This window comes from Artemia franciscana, chromosome 9 (assembly GCF_032884065.1).
Source record: "Artemia franciscana chromosome 9, ASM3288406v1, whole genome shotgun sequence".
NCBI classification, from domain to species: Eukaryota; Metazoa; Arthropoda; class Branchiopoda; order Anostraca; family Artemiidae; genus Artemia; species Artemia franciscana.
The window spans coordinates 20,560,124-20,575,977 of record NC_088871.1 but is presented as its reverse complement, the minus strand read 5'-3'; the positions used below and the strand labels follow the sequence as shown (position 1 = coordinate 20,575,977).

At 35.2% G+C, this 15,854-nt stretch overlaps 1 protein-coding gene across 1 annotated transcript in view; it reads right to left on the bottom strand.

Moving 5' to 3' along the window:
- Positions 1-15,854, bottom strand: part of LOC136031121 (homer protein homolog 2-like) — a 47,012-nt gene that overhangs the window by 26,427 nt on the left and 4,731 nt on the right. The window contains exons 2-3 of the mRNA XM_065710438.1: positions 9,813-9,969; positions 1,116-1,247 (exon numbers count right to left, since the gene is read on the bottom strand). Of these exons, the coding sequence (XP_065566510.1) occupies positions 1,116-1,247; positions 9,813-9,969 (289 nt within the window). The remainder of the gene's footprint in view (positions 1-1,115; positions 1,248-9,812; positions 9,970-15,854) is intronic.

Genomic DNA, 15,854 nt, shown 5'->3' with positions numbered 1-15,854 from the left:
CTGTTGGTCAATTGCGTTTTAAAACAGCCTGACATTTTATATTCCTCTTTACGACTTATACATTGCTAAATTCATTTTTTCTGAGTTTTCGAAAACAGTTAAACCATATGCTAAAATAATGGCTATAATGGCCGGCGTATGGCTATTGAGAGCCTTAGAAATTAACGTTTTAACTTCTACAGGATAAGTAAAGACTTTTCTGCTTCTAAAAGAACACACCCGTTTTTAATAGAATTTTGTGTTTTCGGTAAAGTGCTGTTCAGCATAATTCTTCAAACATGAAGAGTCTGTTTATTTGAGCCAGTTTTACTTAAGCAACAGCTTTTGTTCGTTTTTATTTCATTTCCGTCCTTTACTTTCATCAGAAAACTTTTTTTTGGAGGGGGGGAAGGGTACATTAACATAGAATGATTTTAATAGGCAAGTACGAATTGAAGAGATAGAATATTATTTTCAGTATGAAAGGGGTTCCGAATATTTTTTTTCTCTTTTTAAACTAGCTTACATCAGCAATGTGAAAAGCTAAATTTTGGAATCAATAACCATTTAAATGACAATAGCCATTATGATCATAGACTAATGCAAATTCCTCCACCTTCCCTCGTCAGAAAGATTCCGAGAGAAGGTACTAAAAAGGACGAATTTTCTAATGTCCTATCCCCCCCCCCCCCAAAAAAAAGAAAACAAACCCATAGCTTCTCTCTTCTCACACTAAGGTCTGACAAGTTCACCACAAACGCTTTATTGTGCTTATTTACATTGAAATGTGGCAAGAAACTAAAAATTATCAACTTTATCCTACATGTCTTGTGAAGATGCTAACTTCTTCATATGATGAAGAAATCCTAATGCGAACCTTAAGAAACAAGACTGCTAAATCAAACAAGTCTAATCTGTTTTTAGCATAATAAAAGCTGTCAGTTTACATGATATAATGTCGCAATAAGGTACTCTTTGTTGTTTCGATGGGGGAAACCTTATGGCATTTACCCATCCAAAGTAGAAGTGGCCCACAAATGTCAGTTATGGCCAGTTGTTTATATATCAGAGATGTACATCACTGTTCTAAGCAACCTACAAAAATATATCCTAATATTAAAAAAAAAATAAAATACCTTATTCAATTCTGCTTCGGATGGGAAACCAAGACCATAAACTGTATTAGCTCGTACATCAGACCACTGACCAAACTTTTGTGATGTTTTGGTGAAGGTCATAGACGGTGTAACAGTACTATTTATCACAGCCTATGCAATACACAAATCAGTTAGATTTTAAATGAAAAGTAAACGTTAAGGTACATTCATCGTCAAGGAGGGTTCACAATACCAATATTTTTGGTAAGGACTACAAGATTATATTTAAGACATCGTTTTTTAATCAGTAGTTATTCAAGGTAAAGCATGGATGACCATGCTCTCTTCAATAATTCGAATATTGTAACTCAAAGCTTATGCCAAAAGTGTAGGAAAATGATAAGAGATAAACAAAAAGTTTGGCCCTTCAACATGAATTAAATCTATGGCTCCTTCTGATGAAAAAACTTACAAAACAACAAAAAAATCATTAGAAAAGGCAATGATTTTTTAGGTAAAGCATTAGAAAGCTAAAAAAAACTTGAATTTTACTATCTTGTTTTACAAAATATTTGGTTAACATAGACTCCAACACCACAATGTAGGTTCATACCTACTGTCATGCCCTTAGACATTCCAAATAGATACATTGCAGATACGTCCTTTTAACATCCATACTTAATAAAACATTTCCCTTAAGAAGCTGACTTAGTTCAACATCCTTAATAACATGGTCTGAAAATCCCAACGTAACACCACTAGCTGTTCCTGTAATATTGCAAATACGCCCGTACAAGAATCTGAACACACAGAGCATCTTTTAATTTAGTATTAAACATACTCCACTTCTCCTGAAAGTTACACCTAATATCCAATTCTGTTCCTAAGACATTGTGTCAGTACCGTTTTAACAACCTGAATTCAAGAAAACACTTTTGAATGTGTTCAACAGTAGAAGCAGCAGTAGTAATAGCAACAGCCCTCGAAGGTTCAACTTAATGCTCTCCGCCGTTCTTGTAATACTACTGACATATCCGCCCTTTAGACAATCAGGATACACAGTGTAATTTTTTAATTTTGTTTTACACACGCTCAGCTTTCCCTGAATAACAACACCTAATACCCTATTCCATTCTTAAGATATTGAGTCAATTCTATTTTGACAACCTGGATACACCTATAACCTTTCGAATTTATTCAATAGTAACAGCGTTTGGTTTTTAAGCAACATAAAATTTCTCTCTGAGAGTTTTTACTTTGTACCCTATTCCCGTCCTAAGATAATCGCGTGTTGAAACCTGAATGCACTAAATCTACTTTGATTTAGTTCAATAGTGGTAGTGGTAGTAAAATTAGTAGGCCTGAAAGCTTTTGCTGAGTTATCTCACATATCGCGCGTTGATTACCTCAATGAACTAAATCTACTTTGATTTAGTTCAATAGTGGCATTCGTAGTAAAATTAGTAGGTCTGAAAGCTTTTGCTGAGTCCAAGCAAATTCGTTCCCCGTTTTGCATACACGTCCAGTGAAGATTGTCCGTTATGAGTCAACCCGAAAATCTCAATCATTTCTTAGTTCTATAACTATCTACTTAGTTCTGTCCTACGATGGATGGATGATAGACTATCTATCAACAAGTGAAAATGACATCATTTTTATACAACCCTGAAAAAGGTTTATGCCAGCTTTACCTCTCACTCAGACTATCAGTCTTGGTTTTTTCCAAGCCATCAAGCCATGGTTTGATGGCAACTTGATTCTAGTTCAAAAATCATCGGACTTGGCGTCGAGAGACGTTCTGGGATATTGCTGATACACCACTTTTATAACCTATATGCATTTAATAAGTTTTGATGCAGCTCAACATCCCACTCAAAATACCTTGAAAGCTTCAGATCAATACTTTGCGCTGTCCCTCAGGAATTGCTTATACACCCTATTGAAAACCTGCATGTACAGTGTGTTTTAATTGAATTCCACACCGTCCTCACAATTCACTTAAAATTTTGTCTTAATGCCCTTAGCAAAAGCAATAATAGTAGTCGTAGTAGTAGTGAGAGCAATAGTAGTGATAACAAGAGTAGTATTAGTAGTAACAGTAGTAGAGTTAACGTAGCGCCTTTATGATTCGTTCAATAAGTGATAATAAGTGAAGCAATAGTAGTGATAACAAGAGCAGTGCAAGTAGTAACAGTAGTAGAGTTAACGTAGCGCCTTTATGATTCGTTCAACATCCCCTAAATATTCCCTGATAGTTCCAACTTAAAACTCTAAGCCGTATGAGATATTGCTGACACATCCCTTCGATACAATATATGCACATAGTGTCTTTGATACAATCCAAAATAACCCTAAAGAACGCCTGAAAGTTTTACCTTAGTAACATTAGCCTTAGTATTCGCAGTACAAGTACCAGAAGCAGTACTATCAGTAGTACTATGTATATAGTGCCTTCTTATTAGTTCAATATCCCCCTCAACATGCCCTGAAAGCTTCAACCTAATACTCTAGAGTATTAATGAGATATTGCTGATATAGCCTTTAGACAGGTAGCATGCAAAGCGCGTTTTGATTGAATTCAACATCGCCCTTAATATTTCCGGAAAATTTCACCTAATACCCTTAGCTCCAGGTAGTAGCAGAAGTAGTAATAGTGGTATGCATGTAGTACCTTTTGGTTTGTTCAACATCCCCTCCATATGTACTGAAAGTTCGACAAAATGCTATAAACTGTTAGGAGTATATAGCTGTAACACATTTTTGATAGCCTTCATCAACATAGTGTTAAATTCGTAGGACGCAGCAATAGTAGTAATACATTTTGTTAATAAAATGGGCGCAAAGAATAATAATACACAAGCATAAAATATTTGATCTCCTTGCAGAGTTTAGATAACTTCCATTCGACTCCATTAGTGGCTATACAGACTGAGAGACCTGATCAAATGGTAGGTATAAACAGATTCATAGGCATATTTAATCCTGATTCTCGTATGGTAAAGAGTCGAAAGGCTTAATATATATATTAACTAGGGTACGGCTACCGCTGCAACCACATTTATGCACAGAAAAACTTCAGCTTTTTATTAGCAGGAGCTAGTACAAAACGAGCTACGTTGTCATTCCTGTCACCAAAGACACCCTTTAAAGTATACCATCATCTTGAATACAAAAACAAAGTGTTTAGTCAAGAAATTTATTTTTGATACTAAGTTTTTTTAATGGTAAAAAGTGAGTAGTTGTAGTAATTTTTCATAAGATGAGCCCTTGAAAAGCTCTCTATCATGGTCTAGTGCCATGCTAGCTACAGAGAAAGAGAGCAAGAGCTAAGAGCTCAGGCACTTGGGAGGAGGTCGGAAGAGCCAAGAGCTCATATGGCATGAGCTGTAGCAAAATTCTAAGAATCAATAGACTGATTTAAAAGAAAAATCAGAGGCTTAATGCCAGTTGGGTTTTAAAATAAGAGCTCTGAGATACGGGGTCCTTCTAAATAAAAAAAAAATCATTAAGATCTGATCACCCACATTTTTTCTAAATTTTTATATCCCTTCAGCCCCCCAGATGGTCGAATTAGGGAAAACAACTTTATCAAGTCAATTTGTGTAGGTCCCTGACACGCCTACCAATTTTCATCGCCCTGGCACGTCCGGAAGCACCAAATACGCCAAAGCATTGGACCCCCCCCCCCCTAACTCACCCAAAGAAAGCAGATCCAGTCCGGTTATGTCAATCACGTATCTACGACATTTTCTTATTCTACCCACCAAGTTTCATCCTGATTTCTCCACTCTAAGCGTTTTCCAAGATTTACAGTTTCCCCTTCCAACTCCCCCCAATGTAACCAGATCTGGTCGGAATTTAAAATAAGAGCTCTGAGATATGATTCCCTCTAGACACCAAATTTCATTAAGATCCGGTCACCCGTTCTTAAGTTAAAAAACCTCATTTTTTCTAATTTTTCCGAATTAACACACCCCCCCCCAATTCTCCGAAAGAGATCGGATCCGTTCTAACTGTGTCACTCACGTATCATGTAGAATTGTCTCTAGCTTATTCTTCCATCATGTTTCATCCCGATCTCTCCATTCTAAGCGTTTTCCAAGATTTCTGTTTCCCCCTCCAGCCCCCATGTCCCCGGATCCAAATCTAATTAAAAATAGAGGATCTGAGACATAAGATCTTTCTATATATCAAGTTTCATTAAGATCCGATCACCCATTCGTAAGATAAAGATACCTCAATTTTCACGTTTTCCAAAATTAACGGTTTATTCCTCCAACTGTCCCAATGTCACTGGATCATGTCGGGATTTAAAATAAGAGCTCCGAAGCACAAGATCCATCTAGATATCGATTTTCATTAAGATCTAATCACCCGTTCGCATGTTACTAATGCCTCATTTTTTCTAATTTTTCCGAAGTACCCCCCAACTCCCCCAAAGATAGCGGATCCGGTCCGGTTATATCATATCAGTCACGTATCTTGGACTTGTGCTTATTCTTCCAACCAAGTTTCATCCTGATCTTTCCGCTTTAAGCGTTTTCCAAGACACTGGATCCGGTCAAAATTTAAAGTAAGAGATATGAGTCACGAGGTCCTTCTAAATATGAAATTTTGTTAAGATCCGATCGCTCCTTCGTAAGTTAAAAATACCTCATTTTTCGGAACTTTTCAAAATTAACCCTCCCCCAAAGACAGCGGATCCGTTCCGGTTATTTCAATCACGTATCTAGGACTTGTGCTTAGTTTCCCCATCAAGTTTCATCCCGATCCCTCTACTCTAAGCGTTTTCCAAGATTTTAAGTTTCTCTCTCCAATGTCAACAAATCCGAACGGGATTTAAAATAAGAGCTCTGAGACACGATATTCTTTTAAATATCAAATTTCATTAGGATCCGATAACCCGTTCGTAAGTTAAAAATACCTCATTTTTTCTAATTTTCCGAATTAACCGTCCCCCCCACTCCCCCTAGATAGTCGAATCGAGGAAACGACTATTTCTAATTTAGTCTGGTCTGGTCCCTGATACACCTGCCAAATTTCATCGTCCTAGCTTATCTGGAAGTGCCTAAACTTGCAAAACCGGGACCGACAGACCGACAGAATTTGCGACCGCTATATGTAACTTGGTAAATAAAAGTAAATTTACCAAGTGCCATAAAAGGAAAAAGGAAAGAAAAAGATGCTTCCCATGCCGAAAAAAGTGACTTTCCTTGTTGGTTAAGCCAAGGGACTTCAAGTTTCCTCTATATGGTTTTCGGCAAAGGTAATTCCAGTCTTTTTTTTTTATTATAATGCCTTTTTCAGAGTCAGGAGTGATTGGAGGGCAACAAGCCCCAGTGCTTTTTTCAGATGCCTTCTCCAAAGAAAATCTGATGAAAATTTTGAAAATGGCATGAACCCAGATCCTCAAGGATGAAGTTTAGGAGCTATGTAAGTTCCCATTGTTTGCAAATTGGATTTGTTTTTAAGGAACGAGGGCCATGTTTGATCCTGTGCCTCCAAAAAGGCTTAACGTGAAATATTTACAAATACTAAACAACATTAAGATAAATCCACGCTGTTTATTAAAAGAGTTTATCGGCAACATACCGGGAACGGTTGAGCGTATTAACTTGAAACTTTCATAGCATAGTGAAACGGTGTTTAAAAGAAATTGCAAGGGCAGCCAACCCCTCACCAGGGATGAAAGGTTCCCAAAGCACCTGGGGCAAGCGTTGTGAATTATGCAATTAACTCATTGTTTACAATGAGTTATTTGTGACCATGCCCCTGCGAGATTTGTCGTGTTAAAAATACTATACTATATTACTAATTATTAGAAAAAGGGGAATGTTTGGTACTTGCCAGGTCCAAAAATAAATCAAGACAGTATGTACATCTAGGTTAACAAAAAGGCGTATCCGTGGTTTTCTCAGGAATAGCTGAAGGGAGCAATTTCAAGCTTTCAGTGAATACTAAAGGTGGTGTCGATAAAATATCAGACGGCAGCCAGCCTCTTCCCTTGTTCTTTCTAGCTACCCTCCCCCAAATATGTCCGATCAAAACTTTGAGATGACCAGTTTGTTCCAAATAGTTTGAAGAGCAAATAACCATTCCTCCAGGGATGGCAAACCCCCTACAGGACTTGGGACAAGAAGTGTAAATTATGTAAGTTGCCCATGTAGGGGGCAACCGTGTAAGTATTTACATGTAAGGTGGATGCTTCGAAGAAAACCTGGTATACTTGATCCTGATTCTCTTAAAAAAAGTTTAGAGCATTGAGGCAAAACTTTAGGAATATTGAGCGAAATCAAAACACATTAAATCAAGATCGGCTGCGTACATTAAGTGTTAACTAACAAGGCATATTGATGGAAATGTTGAAGATATTGAAACACAGCCAGTCCCCTTCCTTACCTTTTTTAAATTGCACCTCAACACTGACTTTATTTTTTTATATACCCGTTTTGTTCAGAATAGTCCAAGAGCTCAATACCTATCCCTCCAGGGATTATATGTCTCCCTATCATCCCAAGGCAAGGGCTATAATTTATTTTATTTAACCAGTGTTTACTTAAAGATTTATTAATGAACAATGGGGAAATAGTTTATACTGGATTGCTCCAAACAGAATAAGGATATTCAGATCAAGGAATGTTGAACTAAACCAAAGGACACTATGTACATCCAAGTTATCAAAAGGGAGTATCTGCAACATCTTAGGAACGGACCAGGGCATTACCTTTCAAATCAACTGCTGCTTCTTATATTACTGCTGCTCCAACTATGAGTAAGACAATTTACCACTGTTACTGCTCGAACATGCCACTAAGATTATGACTACTTGCAATAGCGAATCTTGCGACTCTGACTATGATAATTTTCATAGTCTCTGCGATAATTTTTACTACGATAATTCAATACGGTATATTATAATATTACAACTACGATAATTTTTACTGCAACTGCAACTACTTGCAACTTTGACTACAAGAACTTACAACTGTGAATAAAACTACTTGCGTGTATGGCTGCTTGTGAATGTGACTACTTCTAATACGATTTAACTAAACAAGATATATTTTAATCATAGATTTGATAATTACGATGGCTATCCAGAAAGCAAGTAACACTTTCGTCTCTACCCACGCGGGGGGGAGGTCAAGTGCGGGCATCATTTTTGGTGTCTGGTGGTGTTGGGCAATTATAGGAATAATCGGCATTTTCTCTTTATAGACTGATATCAATGTTTTTGATCAGGATTTTTCTCAGATTAACTATTGTTTTTGCCAAACTTCAATAACGAAAATTGCAATTAGACTATTTTGCATATTTTTTTCAAACTTCAAATACATTAAAATCAGACAATAAAAAGAAACTTCAATTACATAAATGAACACCACGAAAACCCAGATTTGAAATTACCCAGGCTCAGGACAAAAAAGAGTACAAGAATAGACCTGAAGATTAATATTAAGAAGACTAAGTTGCTAAGACTAGGAATAAGTGATGGTTAATAGGTGATGTTGGGTATTGAGAAGACCAATCAAGAGGGCACCTTCACATACTTAGTTAGTATTATTAGAAAAGATGGTGAATGCAGTGATGATGTTAGATATAGAATGGTCAAGACCCACGGTCAGAAGAATATTGAGATATGCCTGTGAACCAAGGTAAGAATATTAAAAGCTACAATGATGAAAGTGGTCAAGTACGGTTCCAGAGCATGGTTACTCCAAAAGTCAAAGAAAGATCTTCTAAGTTTTACTAGATGTACTAGGCATACATTCTTATATAAATTTGAACTATAGCAGCAGTTAGTTAATCCACAAGTGATATTATATTTATACCTGTGCATACAACAGTCGTACAGTAGAACTTGAAACAAATCTTCCTGAAGTGCTAGAGGTTAGTCTCATCACTGCAACAAATTATACAACACTGTTCTGGAGGCCGACTTATACACATTAATAAAGAAAAACAGGATGCACTGATACGCATGCCCCTGACGTGTATGATGCCATGAAATCATGCGAAATTCCTATTAAAAATAGTGGCTCATTTCTTACAGAACTTTGGAGTTATAAAACTATTGTGCTGTTGAGATAACCACCATGGAGAGAACTGAACTGTTCCTTCCACACAACATTATAGCCAACATTTGACGTTGGTAATTTTGCATGATCAGTACATCATCTTACAGGATAATAGGATCAATAGAATAATCCCTAAAAAAAAAATCCCAGTCCTGCCCTATCTAGATCCTTTTTAAAGGCTTAATTCATAGATTTTCATTAAAAACTTTCAAGCCGTCTTCAAGAAAAAAAATGTTCACCTATATAAATAATCGTTGCTTATATGTTCTTAAAAAACTATTCAGCATATAGGATAAAATAAAATTTAGCAAGACAGTTAAATAGTAAAAATGATCTAAACTTCAAGGGCAACTGATTATAAGAAAATATTGTATAATCAAATCAGCAATGTCATTTCAAAATAAAAAGTTATTTTTAAAATAGCCCTCCTCTCCCCACATTGATACCACTACATCTACAGTGACTTTGTAGATGATGTACCATGGTTACTTCCTGAAGATTGAAGTTGTGTGCTATGATAGTAGAAAGTCAAAACAAAACAACAATAAAAATATAGGCTATTTTTACATTTATGGCAACAAATAGGTTAGCAGCATGCAAAAATTAAGTTGGAGTGATTTGCAAACAATTCTTAGTTTTGAAAAAAGAAACACGGTACCTTTGCTCCTTCTACGCTAATTATCCTATAGAGAGATCTGGTTGAATCAAAGAAAAACGAGACTGATATGGCAGTTGTAGAAGCTGGCACCCATGACTTTTTGGTCTTTGGATCAATATGGAAGACATGAGCTTTACAGGAAAATATTGGCTGCTCCCTAAATAAAGAAGGAATATAAATACAAACGTCAACAAATTCCACAAAAAATTCTATGAAAGCTACAGATATTACAACAATTTTGGGTATCAGTTAATAAATGACATACAAAAAAGCATAAATCATATGGCTAAATCTAAATCTTCTATGTGTAACATTTTATACTGCACCTGATTTGTCAACCCACCACAAGATTCTTTTACATTTTATAATCAAACATATGGATGCGTTCTGGATATGAGTTTAGGTTTCTTTAACCACAGCAAATAACCAAAACCTTTAAATGTGTGCATCATTTGTTGAGTTAAACTAAATTTAAAGAGCTGCATCTGTTATTTGTGTGTTTAAGTTAAGGGTAAGAGTAACAATCAGAGAACTTTTTTTTTAAGTTTACAGAGCTAACAGGCTGGCTGATGAAAAAATGAGACTGACATGGCAACTGTAGAAGGCAGTCATGACTTGAATTAAAATCAAGTAGTTGTGGGTAGAAAAAGCCATGACAGATTGTACAATTAAGTGAGAGGCATATCTGGCATAAACCCCTATTAGGATAATATAAAAATGATGTCAGTTCAATTGTTGATAAATAAGTCTATCTATCATCCTTCCATGCGTAGGTTGTTGAATCAGTATGGTTGGCCATAAATATCAAATATAAGCTTTTAGCCATTATAGGTTAATAAATTTCATACTCTACATGAGTTAATATTTTAGTCCGTTTCTTAATAATAATAGAGATGTCCTTCTTTGCCACCATAAAGGTGGTAACCAAAATTAATTATTTCTAGCCTTTCTTAGTTCAGAAAACCAGGGTAATCAAATCTGCCAGACAAAGCCTGCCCTCAATTTTGTTTGGTTGGGCTTGGCCTTCAGTTGAGAAATTTGTGTTTCAAGATTCTTTCAAGCTCAGAGCCTCAAAATTATGTACTGAACGGATCTCTTCTGTCCCTGCGTTCCAATCATCATGCACATCCTAGTTGATTTGAGCAGTCTTTATATGTTTAATTGTATTTTAAGGCTGGAGTCTTTACATAACTAGGGTAAGTGTCAAGTCATTCACTGGATAATTTGATGTAAACAACTCCTTGAAGGAATATCTGTAAAACCTTCAGTAGTTAACTTGCTACCTATAGAAACATGACTTCCATTTGATTTTCTAATAATAAGTGATATTAAGTGTACTTTCAATGACCAAGACCCTGTGGCAGCACAGTGGATTGAAGCTCCACTTTGCAATACAGGGGCTCAATTCCTGCTGCTTAAAAATTGATTGAAAGGCCTGCTACCTGCTCCTGTAAAAGAAGAATCAGCAACTAAATTGATCCGACACCCAATTCGCTATAAATGGTTTAGAAAAATCTTTCTTCTTTATCCTTGATTTGCATATGACAGACTTGAGGTTTTTAGTAGGCTAAAATGTGGTAAAATGGCAGTAAATTTAATGCAAAACCCCAAAATAAAATCATTGAAAAGGATTTCTTCTTGGGGTTTTTAGCAGGCTACATTGTGGTAAAATGGAAGTATATTTTTAATGCAAAACCCCAAAGTAAAATCATTGCAAAGGAATTCTTTTTCCAAAGAAAAATAAATCTTTTTCAAAATGTTTTTTCCAAAGAATTGCATGAAGATTCATAGATAGCAAAATTCATATAGAACAAATTAAAAATATGGCCGATTTTTCATCACATCTACACACTACAACATTAAAAGAATAAGTACCTGGTTATATTAATAACACCTTAATTAGGTGAAAAAAAAAGTAAAAAAATAAATATCATCTTTCAAGAAATTTACAAAGAAAACCAATTCAATGCTACACAAAGTGTAAAAAATTTCAATAGATATGAACCAGTCTTCTGTTTTTAAGAGAAGCCAAAATAATCTTAATAGGAAAATTATAATAGTGTGGTGGGAATTGCACCCTTTTTGCAAGTGCATTGGGGGCTATAACAGTCACCTTTACAGTTGCAGTGAGTCAGTTTGAGAAGGCTTTCAGAAGCACGTGCTATACCAGTTATAATGAGTATACAACCATTTGACAAATTTCTAGCTGCAGACTTTCAGGCAGACAAGTTTTCACCCCCCAGATTTTGAGCAATTCTGTATTTGTTATTAAGCAAATTTCTCTAAACATGTTCCCAGCTTAAGCTTCCTTTTAATTTCCCACAAGTGGGGCATGGCAATATTTTGGGTGGGTCATGGACAGGAAAAGCACCCTTTTGGCTGACTATACTTTAGAGCTTCAAATAAAAAAAAAAAAAAAAAAAAACAACACGTTTTTCATGTGAATGATGCCATATTCATACACATTTAAAGAGCAAAAAAGACATATGATGGTATTGCAATAACATCATCATTGTATAAAAGGTGTCTTATACAGGCAATATTTTCATTAGCATAAAGTATGCCTAGAGGACAACCCCACAAAAATACCAAATTAGTGGCCTTTTAAGCTTCCTTCATGTGAATACACATAAAATTTTGTGTAACAAAACTTAAATATCAATGGGGGGGGGACATCAGGATTTTAGAAATGCTTAGGTGAGGCATGGCCCAAAATTGGTTAGGAACCAATGCTCTTAAAGTAATTTTCTTGAAAATGATTTAAGCAGATCTAGGTTGTTAAAACAGCATATATGTGATGTTTCAGGAACAAAATAGGGTATTAAGTTTCAACTTCAAGGAAACTAGAGGGGGCAGGAGTAAAACTACATCAAAAGGTATGATGTGTATCTGGATTGGTAATGGGCATACATGCAATATCCCAGGAAAAAGAGGGGGTACAATTGGAACTTTAAGAGCAGGTTATTGGGAATGTTGAACTAAATTAAAACACATCATGTCCATCAAAGTTTGTCACATGGGCATACTTACAGCATTTTAGGAACAGATAAAGGTATTAATTTGAAACTTTCAGGACATGTTGAGGGGACTTGCAACTGAATATGGATGTTAAAATGGCCTATCTGTCACATATCTGGGATGGTTCTGTGCATTAAATCAAAACTATCAGGCAATATTGCAGTATGTTGAACAAAATCAAAACACAATCTATATATACAAGTTTTCAAAATATATCAACAATATCTGAGGAACAGCTGAAAGCAATAAATTGAACCTTTCAGGGCTTCTAAACTACTGCTTATACTATCAGTATTACTGCAATTGTGACTATTTCCAACTTTGATCACTTTTAACTGTTTGCATTTGTGACTACTTGCAACCACAAATATGTATGACTATGACTGATTGCAACTACATGTACCAGCAATTGACAGTACACAACTTTGATTGCATCCTCTACTTGTGTTTGCAGCTACTTAAACCTATGAATGCAAATAATTGTGAATATGACTGCCATCACAAGTATATGGAACAATGACTAATGGCAACAGCTACTATTATTATCAATACTACTACTGGAACAAGTTATTTTTAATTTTGACCACACATTTGTGATTTTATTTGTGTTTTCTTAAAATGAAGTACCAAAAGAAGATCAAAAGTCAGAGGTGTCCTCAGAGAGAAGTGACTTCTCTCAGTGACACTACTGACAATGGTTAGAAGTGTTTCTACAAGCAGTAACTATTTACTGCTTGTCTTTAATTTATATTTCCAAAGAAAAATTCTCAGTATGACATACTAACTGTCACTCTAATTAAATCAGCAACATCAGGTTGGATCAACCAAAATCTATATTTATAATATTCATTGCTTCAAGGTATAGCACATGAATCTGAAGAGAGTCCCAAGCTTCTAATCTTAAACAAACATAAGCTTCATATCTCCTTAAAAGTTGTGCAGTTTGCAAAAGATCCAGGCATCATGCTACTTACTTTTCCCCCTCACTGCAACCACAAGCTCCAGCTGCTAGATGTTAGAGTATACTTCCCCTTCAAGTGCCAATAAAACAAAGCTGTAAATAACTGGATGTTGTCTAATCCTGAGAACAACTTGACCATACATGGTATTGCTTCACTGGTTGGACAAAATCTTCCTCAATTGTTCACACCAATTAACATCATGAGGGACTTTATGAAAAGAGTAATATGGACCTATACTACTGTAATCTTTATACAAGAAGATTTAATTTACCTCTTTTGTCACTGAAAGGCCTGTCCTCTAATCTTGAAAAAACATACCCTTTTTAGTCCTAAGAACAACATTCTATATCATCCTGAAATCTCTGTGACTGACGTGAACAATGAACAAGCTTGGAACTCACTAGCTTTTGTTTCAAATCAAGAATCAATTGCAGCTGAGCAAGCAAGACCTTCCCCAAAGCAAAGCAATGTGTTACCCAACAAGGTCAAGGACATGAGAAAAGCAAAGATCAGCAAAGCAGTGGATGAGGTAGTTGTTGAAGGTAAAAACACATAGAGAAAGAAGAAATTCCTCATAGATCCAGCAGTGAATACAAAAAAACAAATTTTTTCATACATGCACTAGAGATATGTCTGTATGATTGGCATTTATAGCATCAAAGGGGTAAAAACAAAACTCTTGAATGGGGAAATGTAAGTGGGCAGACCAAAAAGAGTATCTTAAAGTTTATTCTTTGATTATACACCTATTTTTGTTCTTTTTATCTCAATAAATGAATGGTTTTTATCATAACTTATTATATTCTATCCCTTGTCCCTGTATGTACACCTCCCTGGTATTTAATGGACTGGTACATGCAAGGACTTCTTTTTTCTTCAGATGAAAAGTGAAAAATTTGAAAAAAAAATCACATTCTATTCTCCTGATAATGGGCTTTTGTTTGATCTATAAACCAGCTTTTTAGTAGTCATCAATTTGATTAAATTTTTTATATTAAAAATAAAAAACAGTCCCAGAATATACAACTCTCTCCTATTCATATATTACAATTATACTAATTTTCATACTAATTAATCTTAATACTAATGAAAAACCTTTAATAGCTTTGGATTTATGGTTGTAAAAGCACTGTCAATTGAAAACATTCAGTTACTTAATGTAACACTCATTCTAGTTTTAATTTAAAGGAAAAGTACCAATATGGTAACTGTAGTCTATGTGTAAAGAAGATTTTAAGAAAAAAATTTCTTGTATTATCTATTGTTTGGATTTGTTGTAATTCTCAATTTTGGTTTGTCTTCTAAGTGAAGACTTTTTTGTGATTCATTTTCCTTCATCATTATGCTTGTTGTTGCATACCTTCTAACCTCAAACTTCATTATGCTTAGTTTTTTGTTCATCATTACTTTAGACATTTTTTCTACACCCTTTTCTTTATCTGTTCAGATTGGTCCTGCTAGGAGGAAAGTGAATACATTACAGCATGTCTGTTTTATGCTCTTTCCTAATTCAATAACCATGTGCAAAGCAAATTCTATTCTGGGCCCTTAAAGGGGAGCCAAAAAATAGTTATTACCTTGCCTACAGTTTTTATACTATGATGTAAGTAAAAAAAAACTATTAGATATAAAAACTAGTTTGCAAATAAGCCCTTAATCAATACTCTGGATGTTCCAGTGCCCTGTTAGTAACAAAGAAAAAAAAAAAAGAACAACAAAGATAGAGGATACATTAGTATTATCCATACAAAATGTGATTTTTCTTATGTTTAAGGTGGGGAATGGAAGTTCCCTGTATGGAGTGTTCAACAGTAGTAATTCTAACAGGGTACTTTAAGCTTTGCATGATCCCTTTTTTGAGGTGTTTCAGGCACTTTTCATAATCCCTCAAATTTGTAAACAAAATGGCATTTTACCATTAAGACTAATGGAAATAATAATTATTACCATTCCTGAATCAGCTACAAATAGCAATTGTCTTTATTTGTCAGACTTTTTAAGAAATGCAGTTAAATCAGGAATGAATACATGCAGTGTGATTAGTCATTCATCAAATTAACAG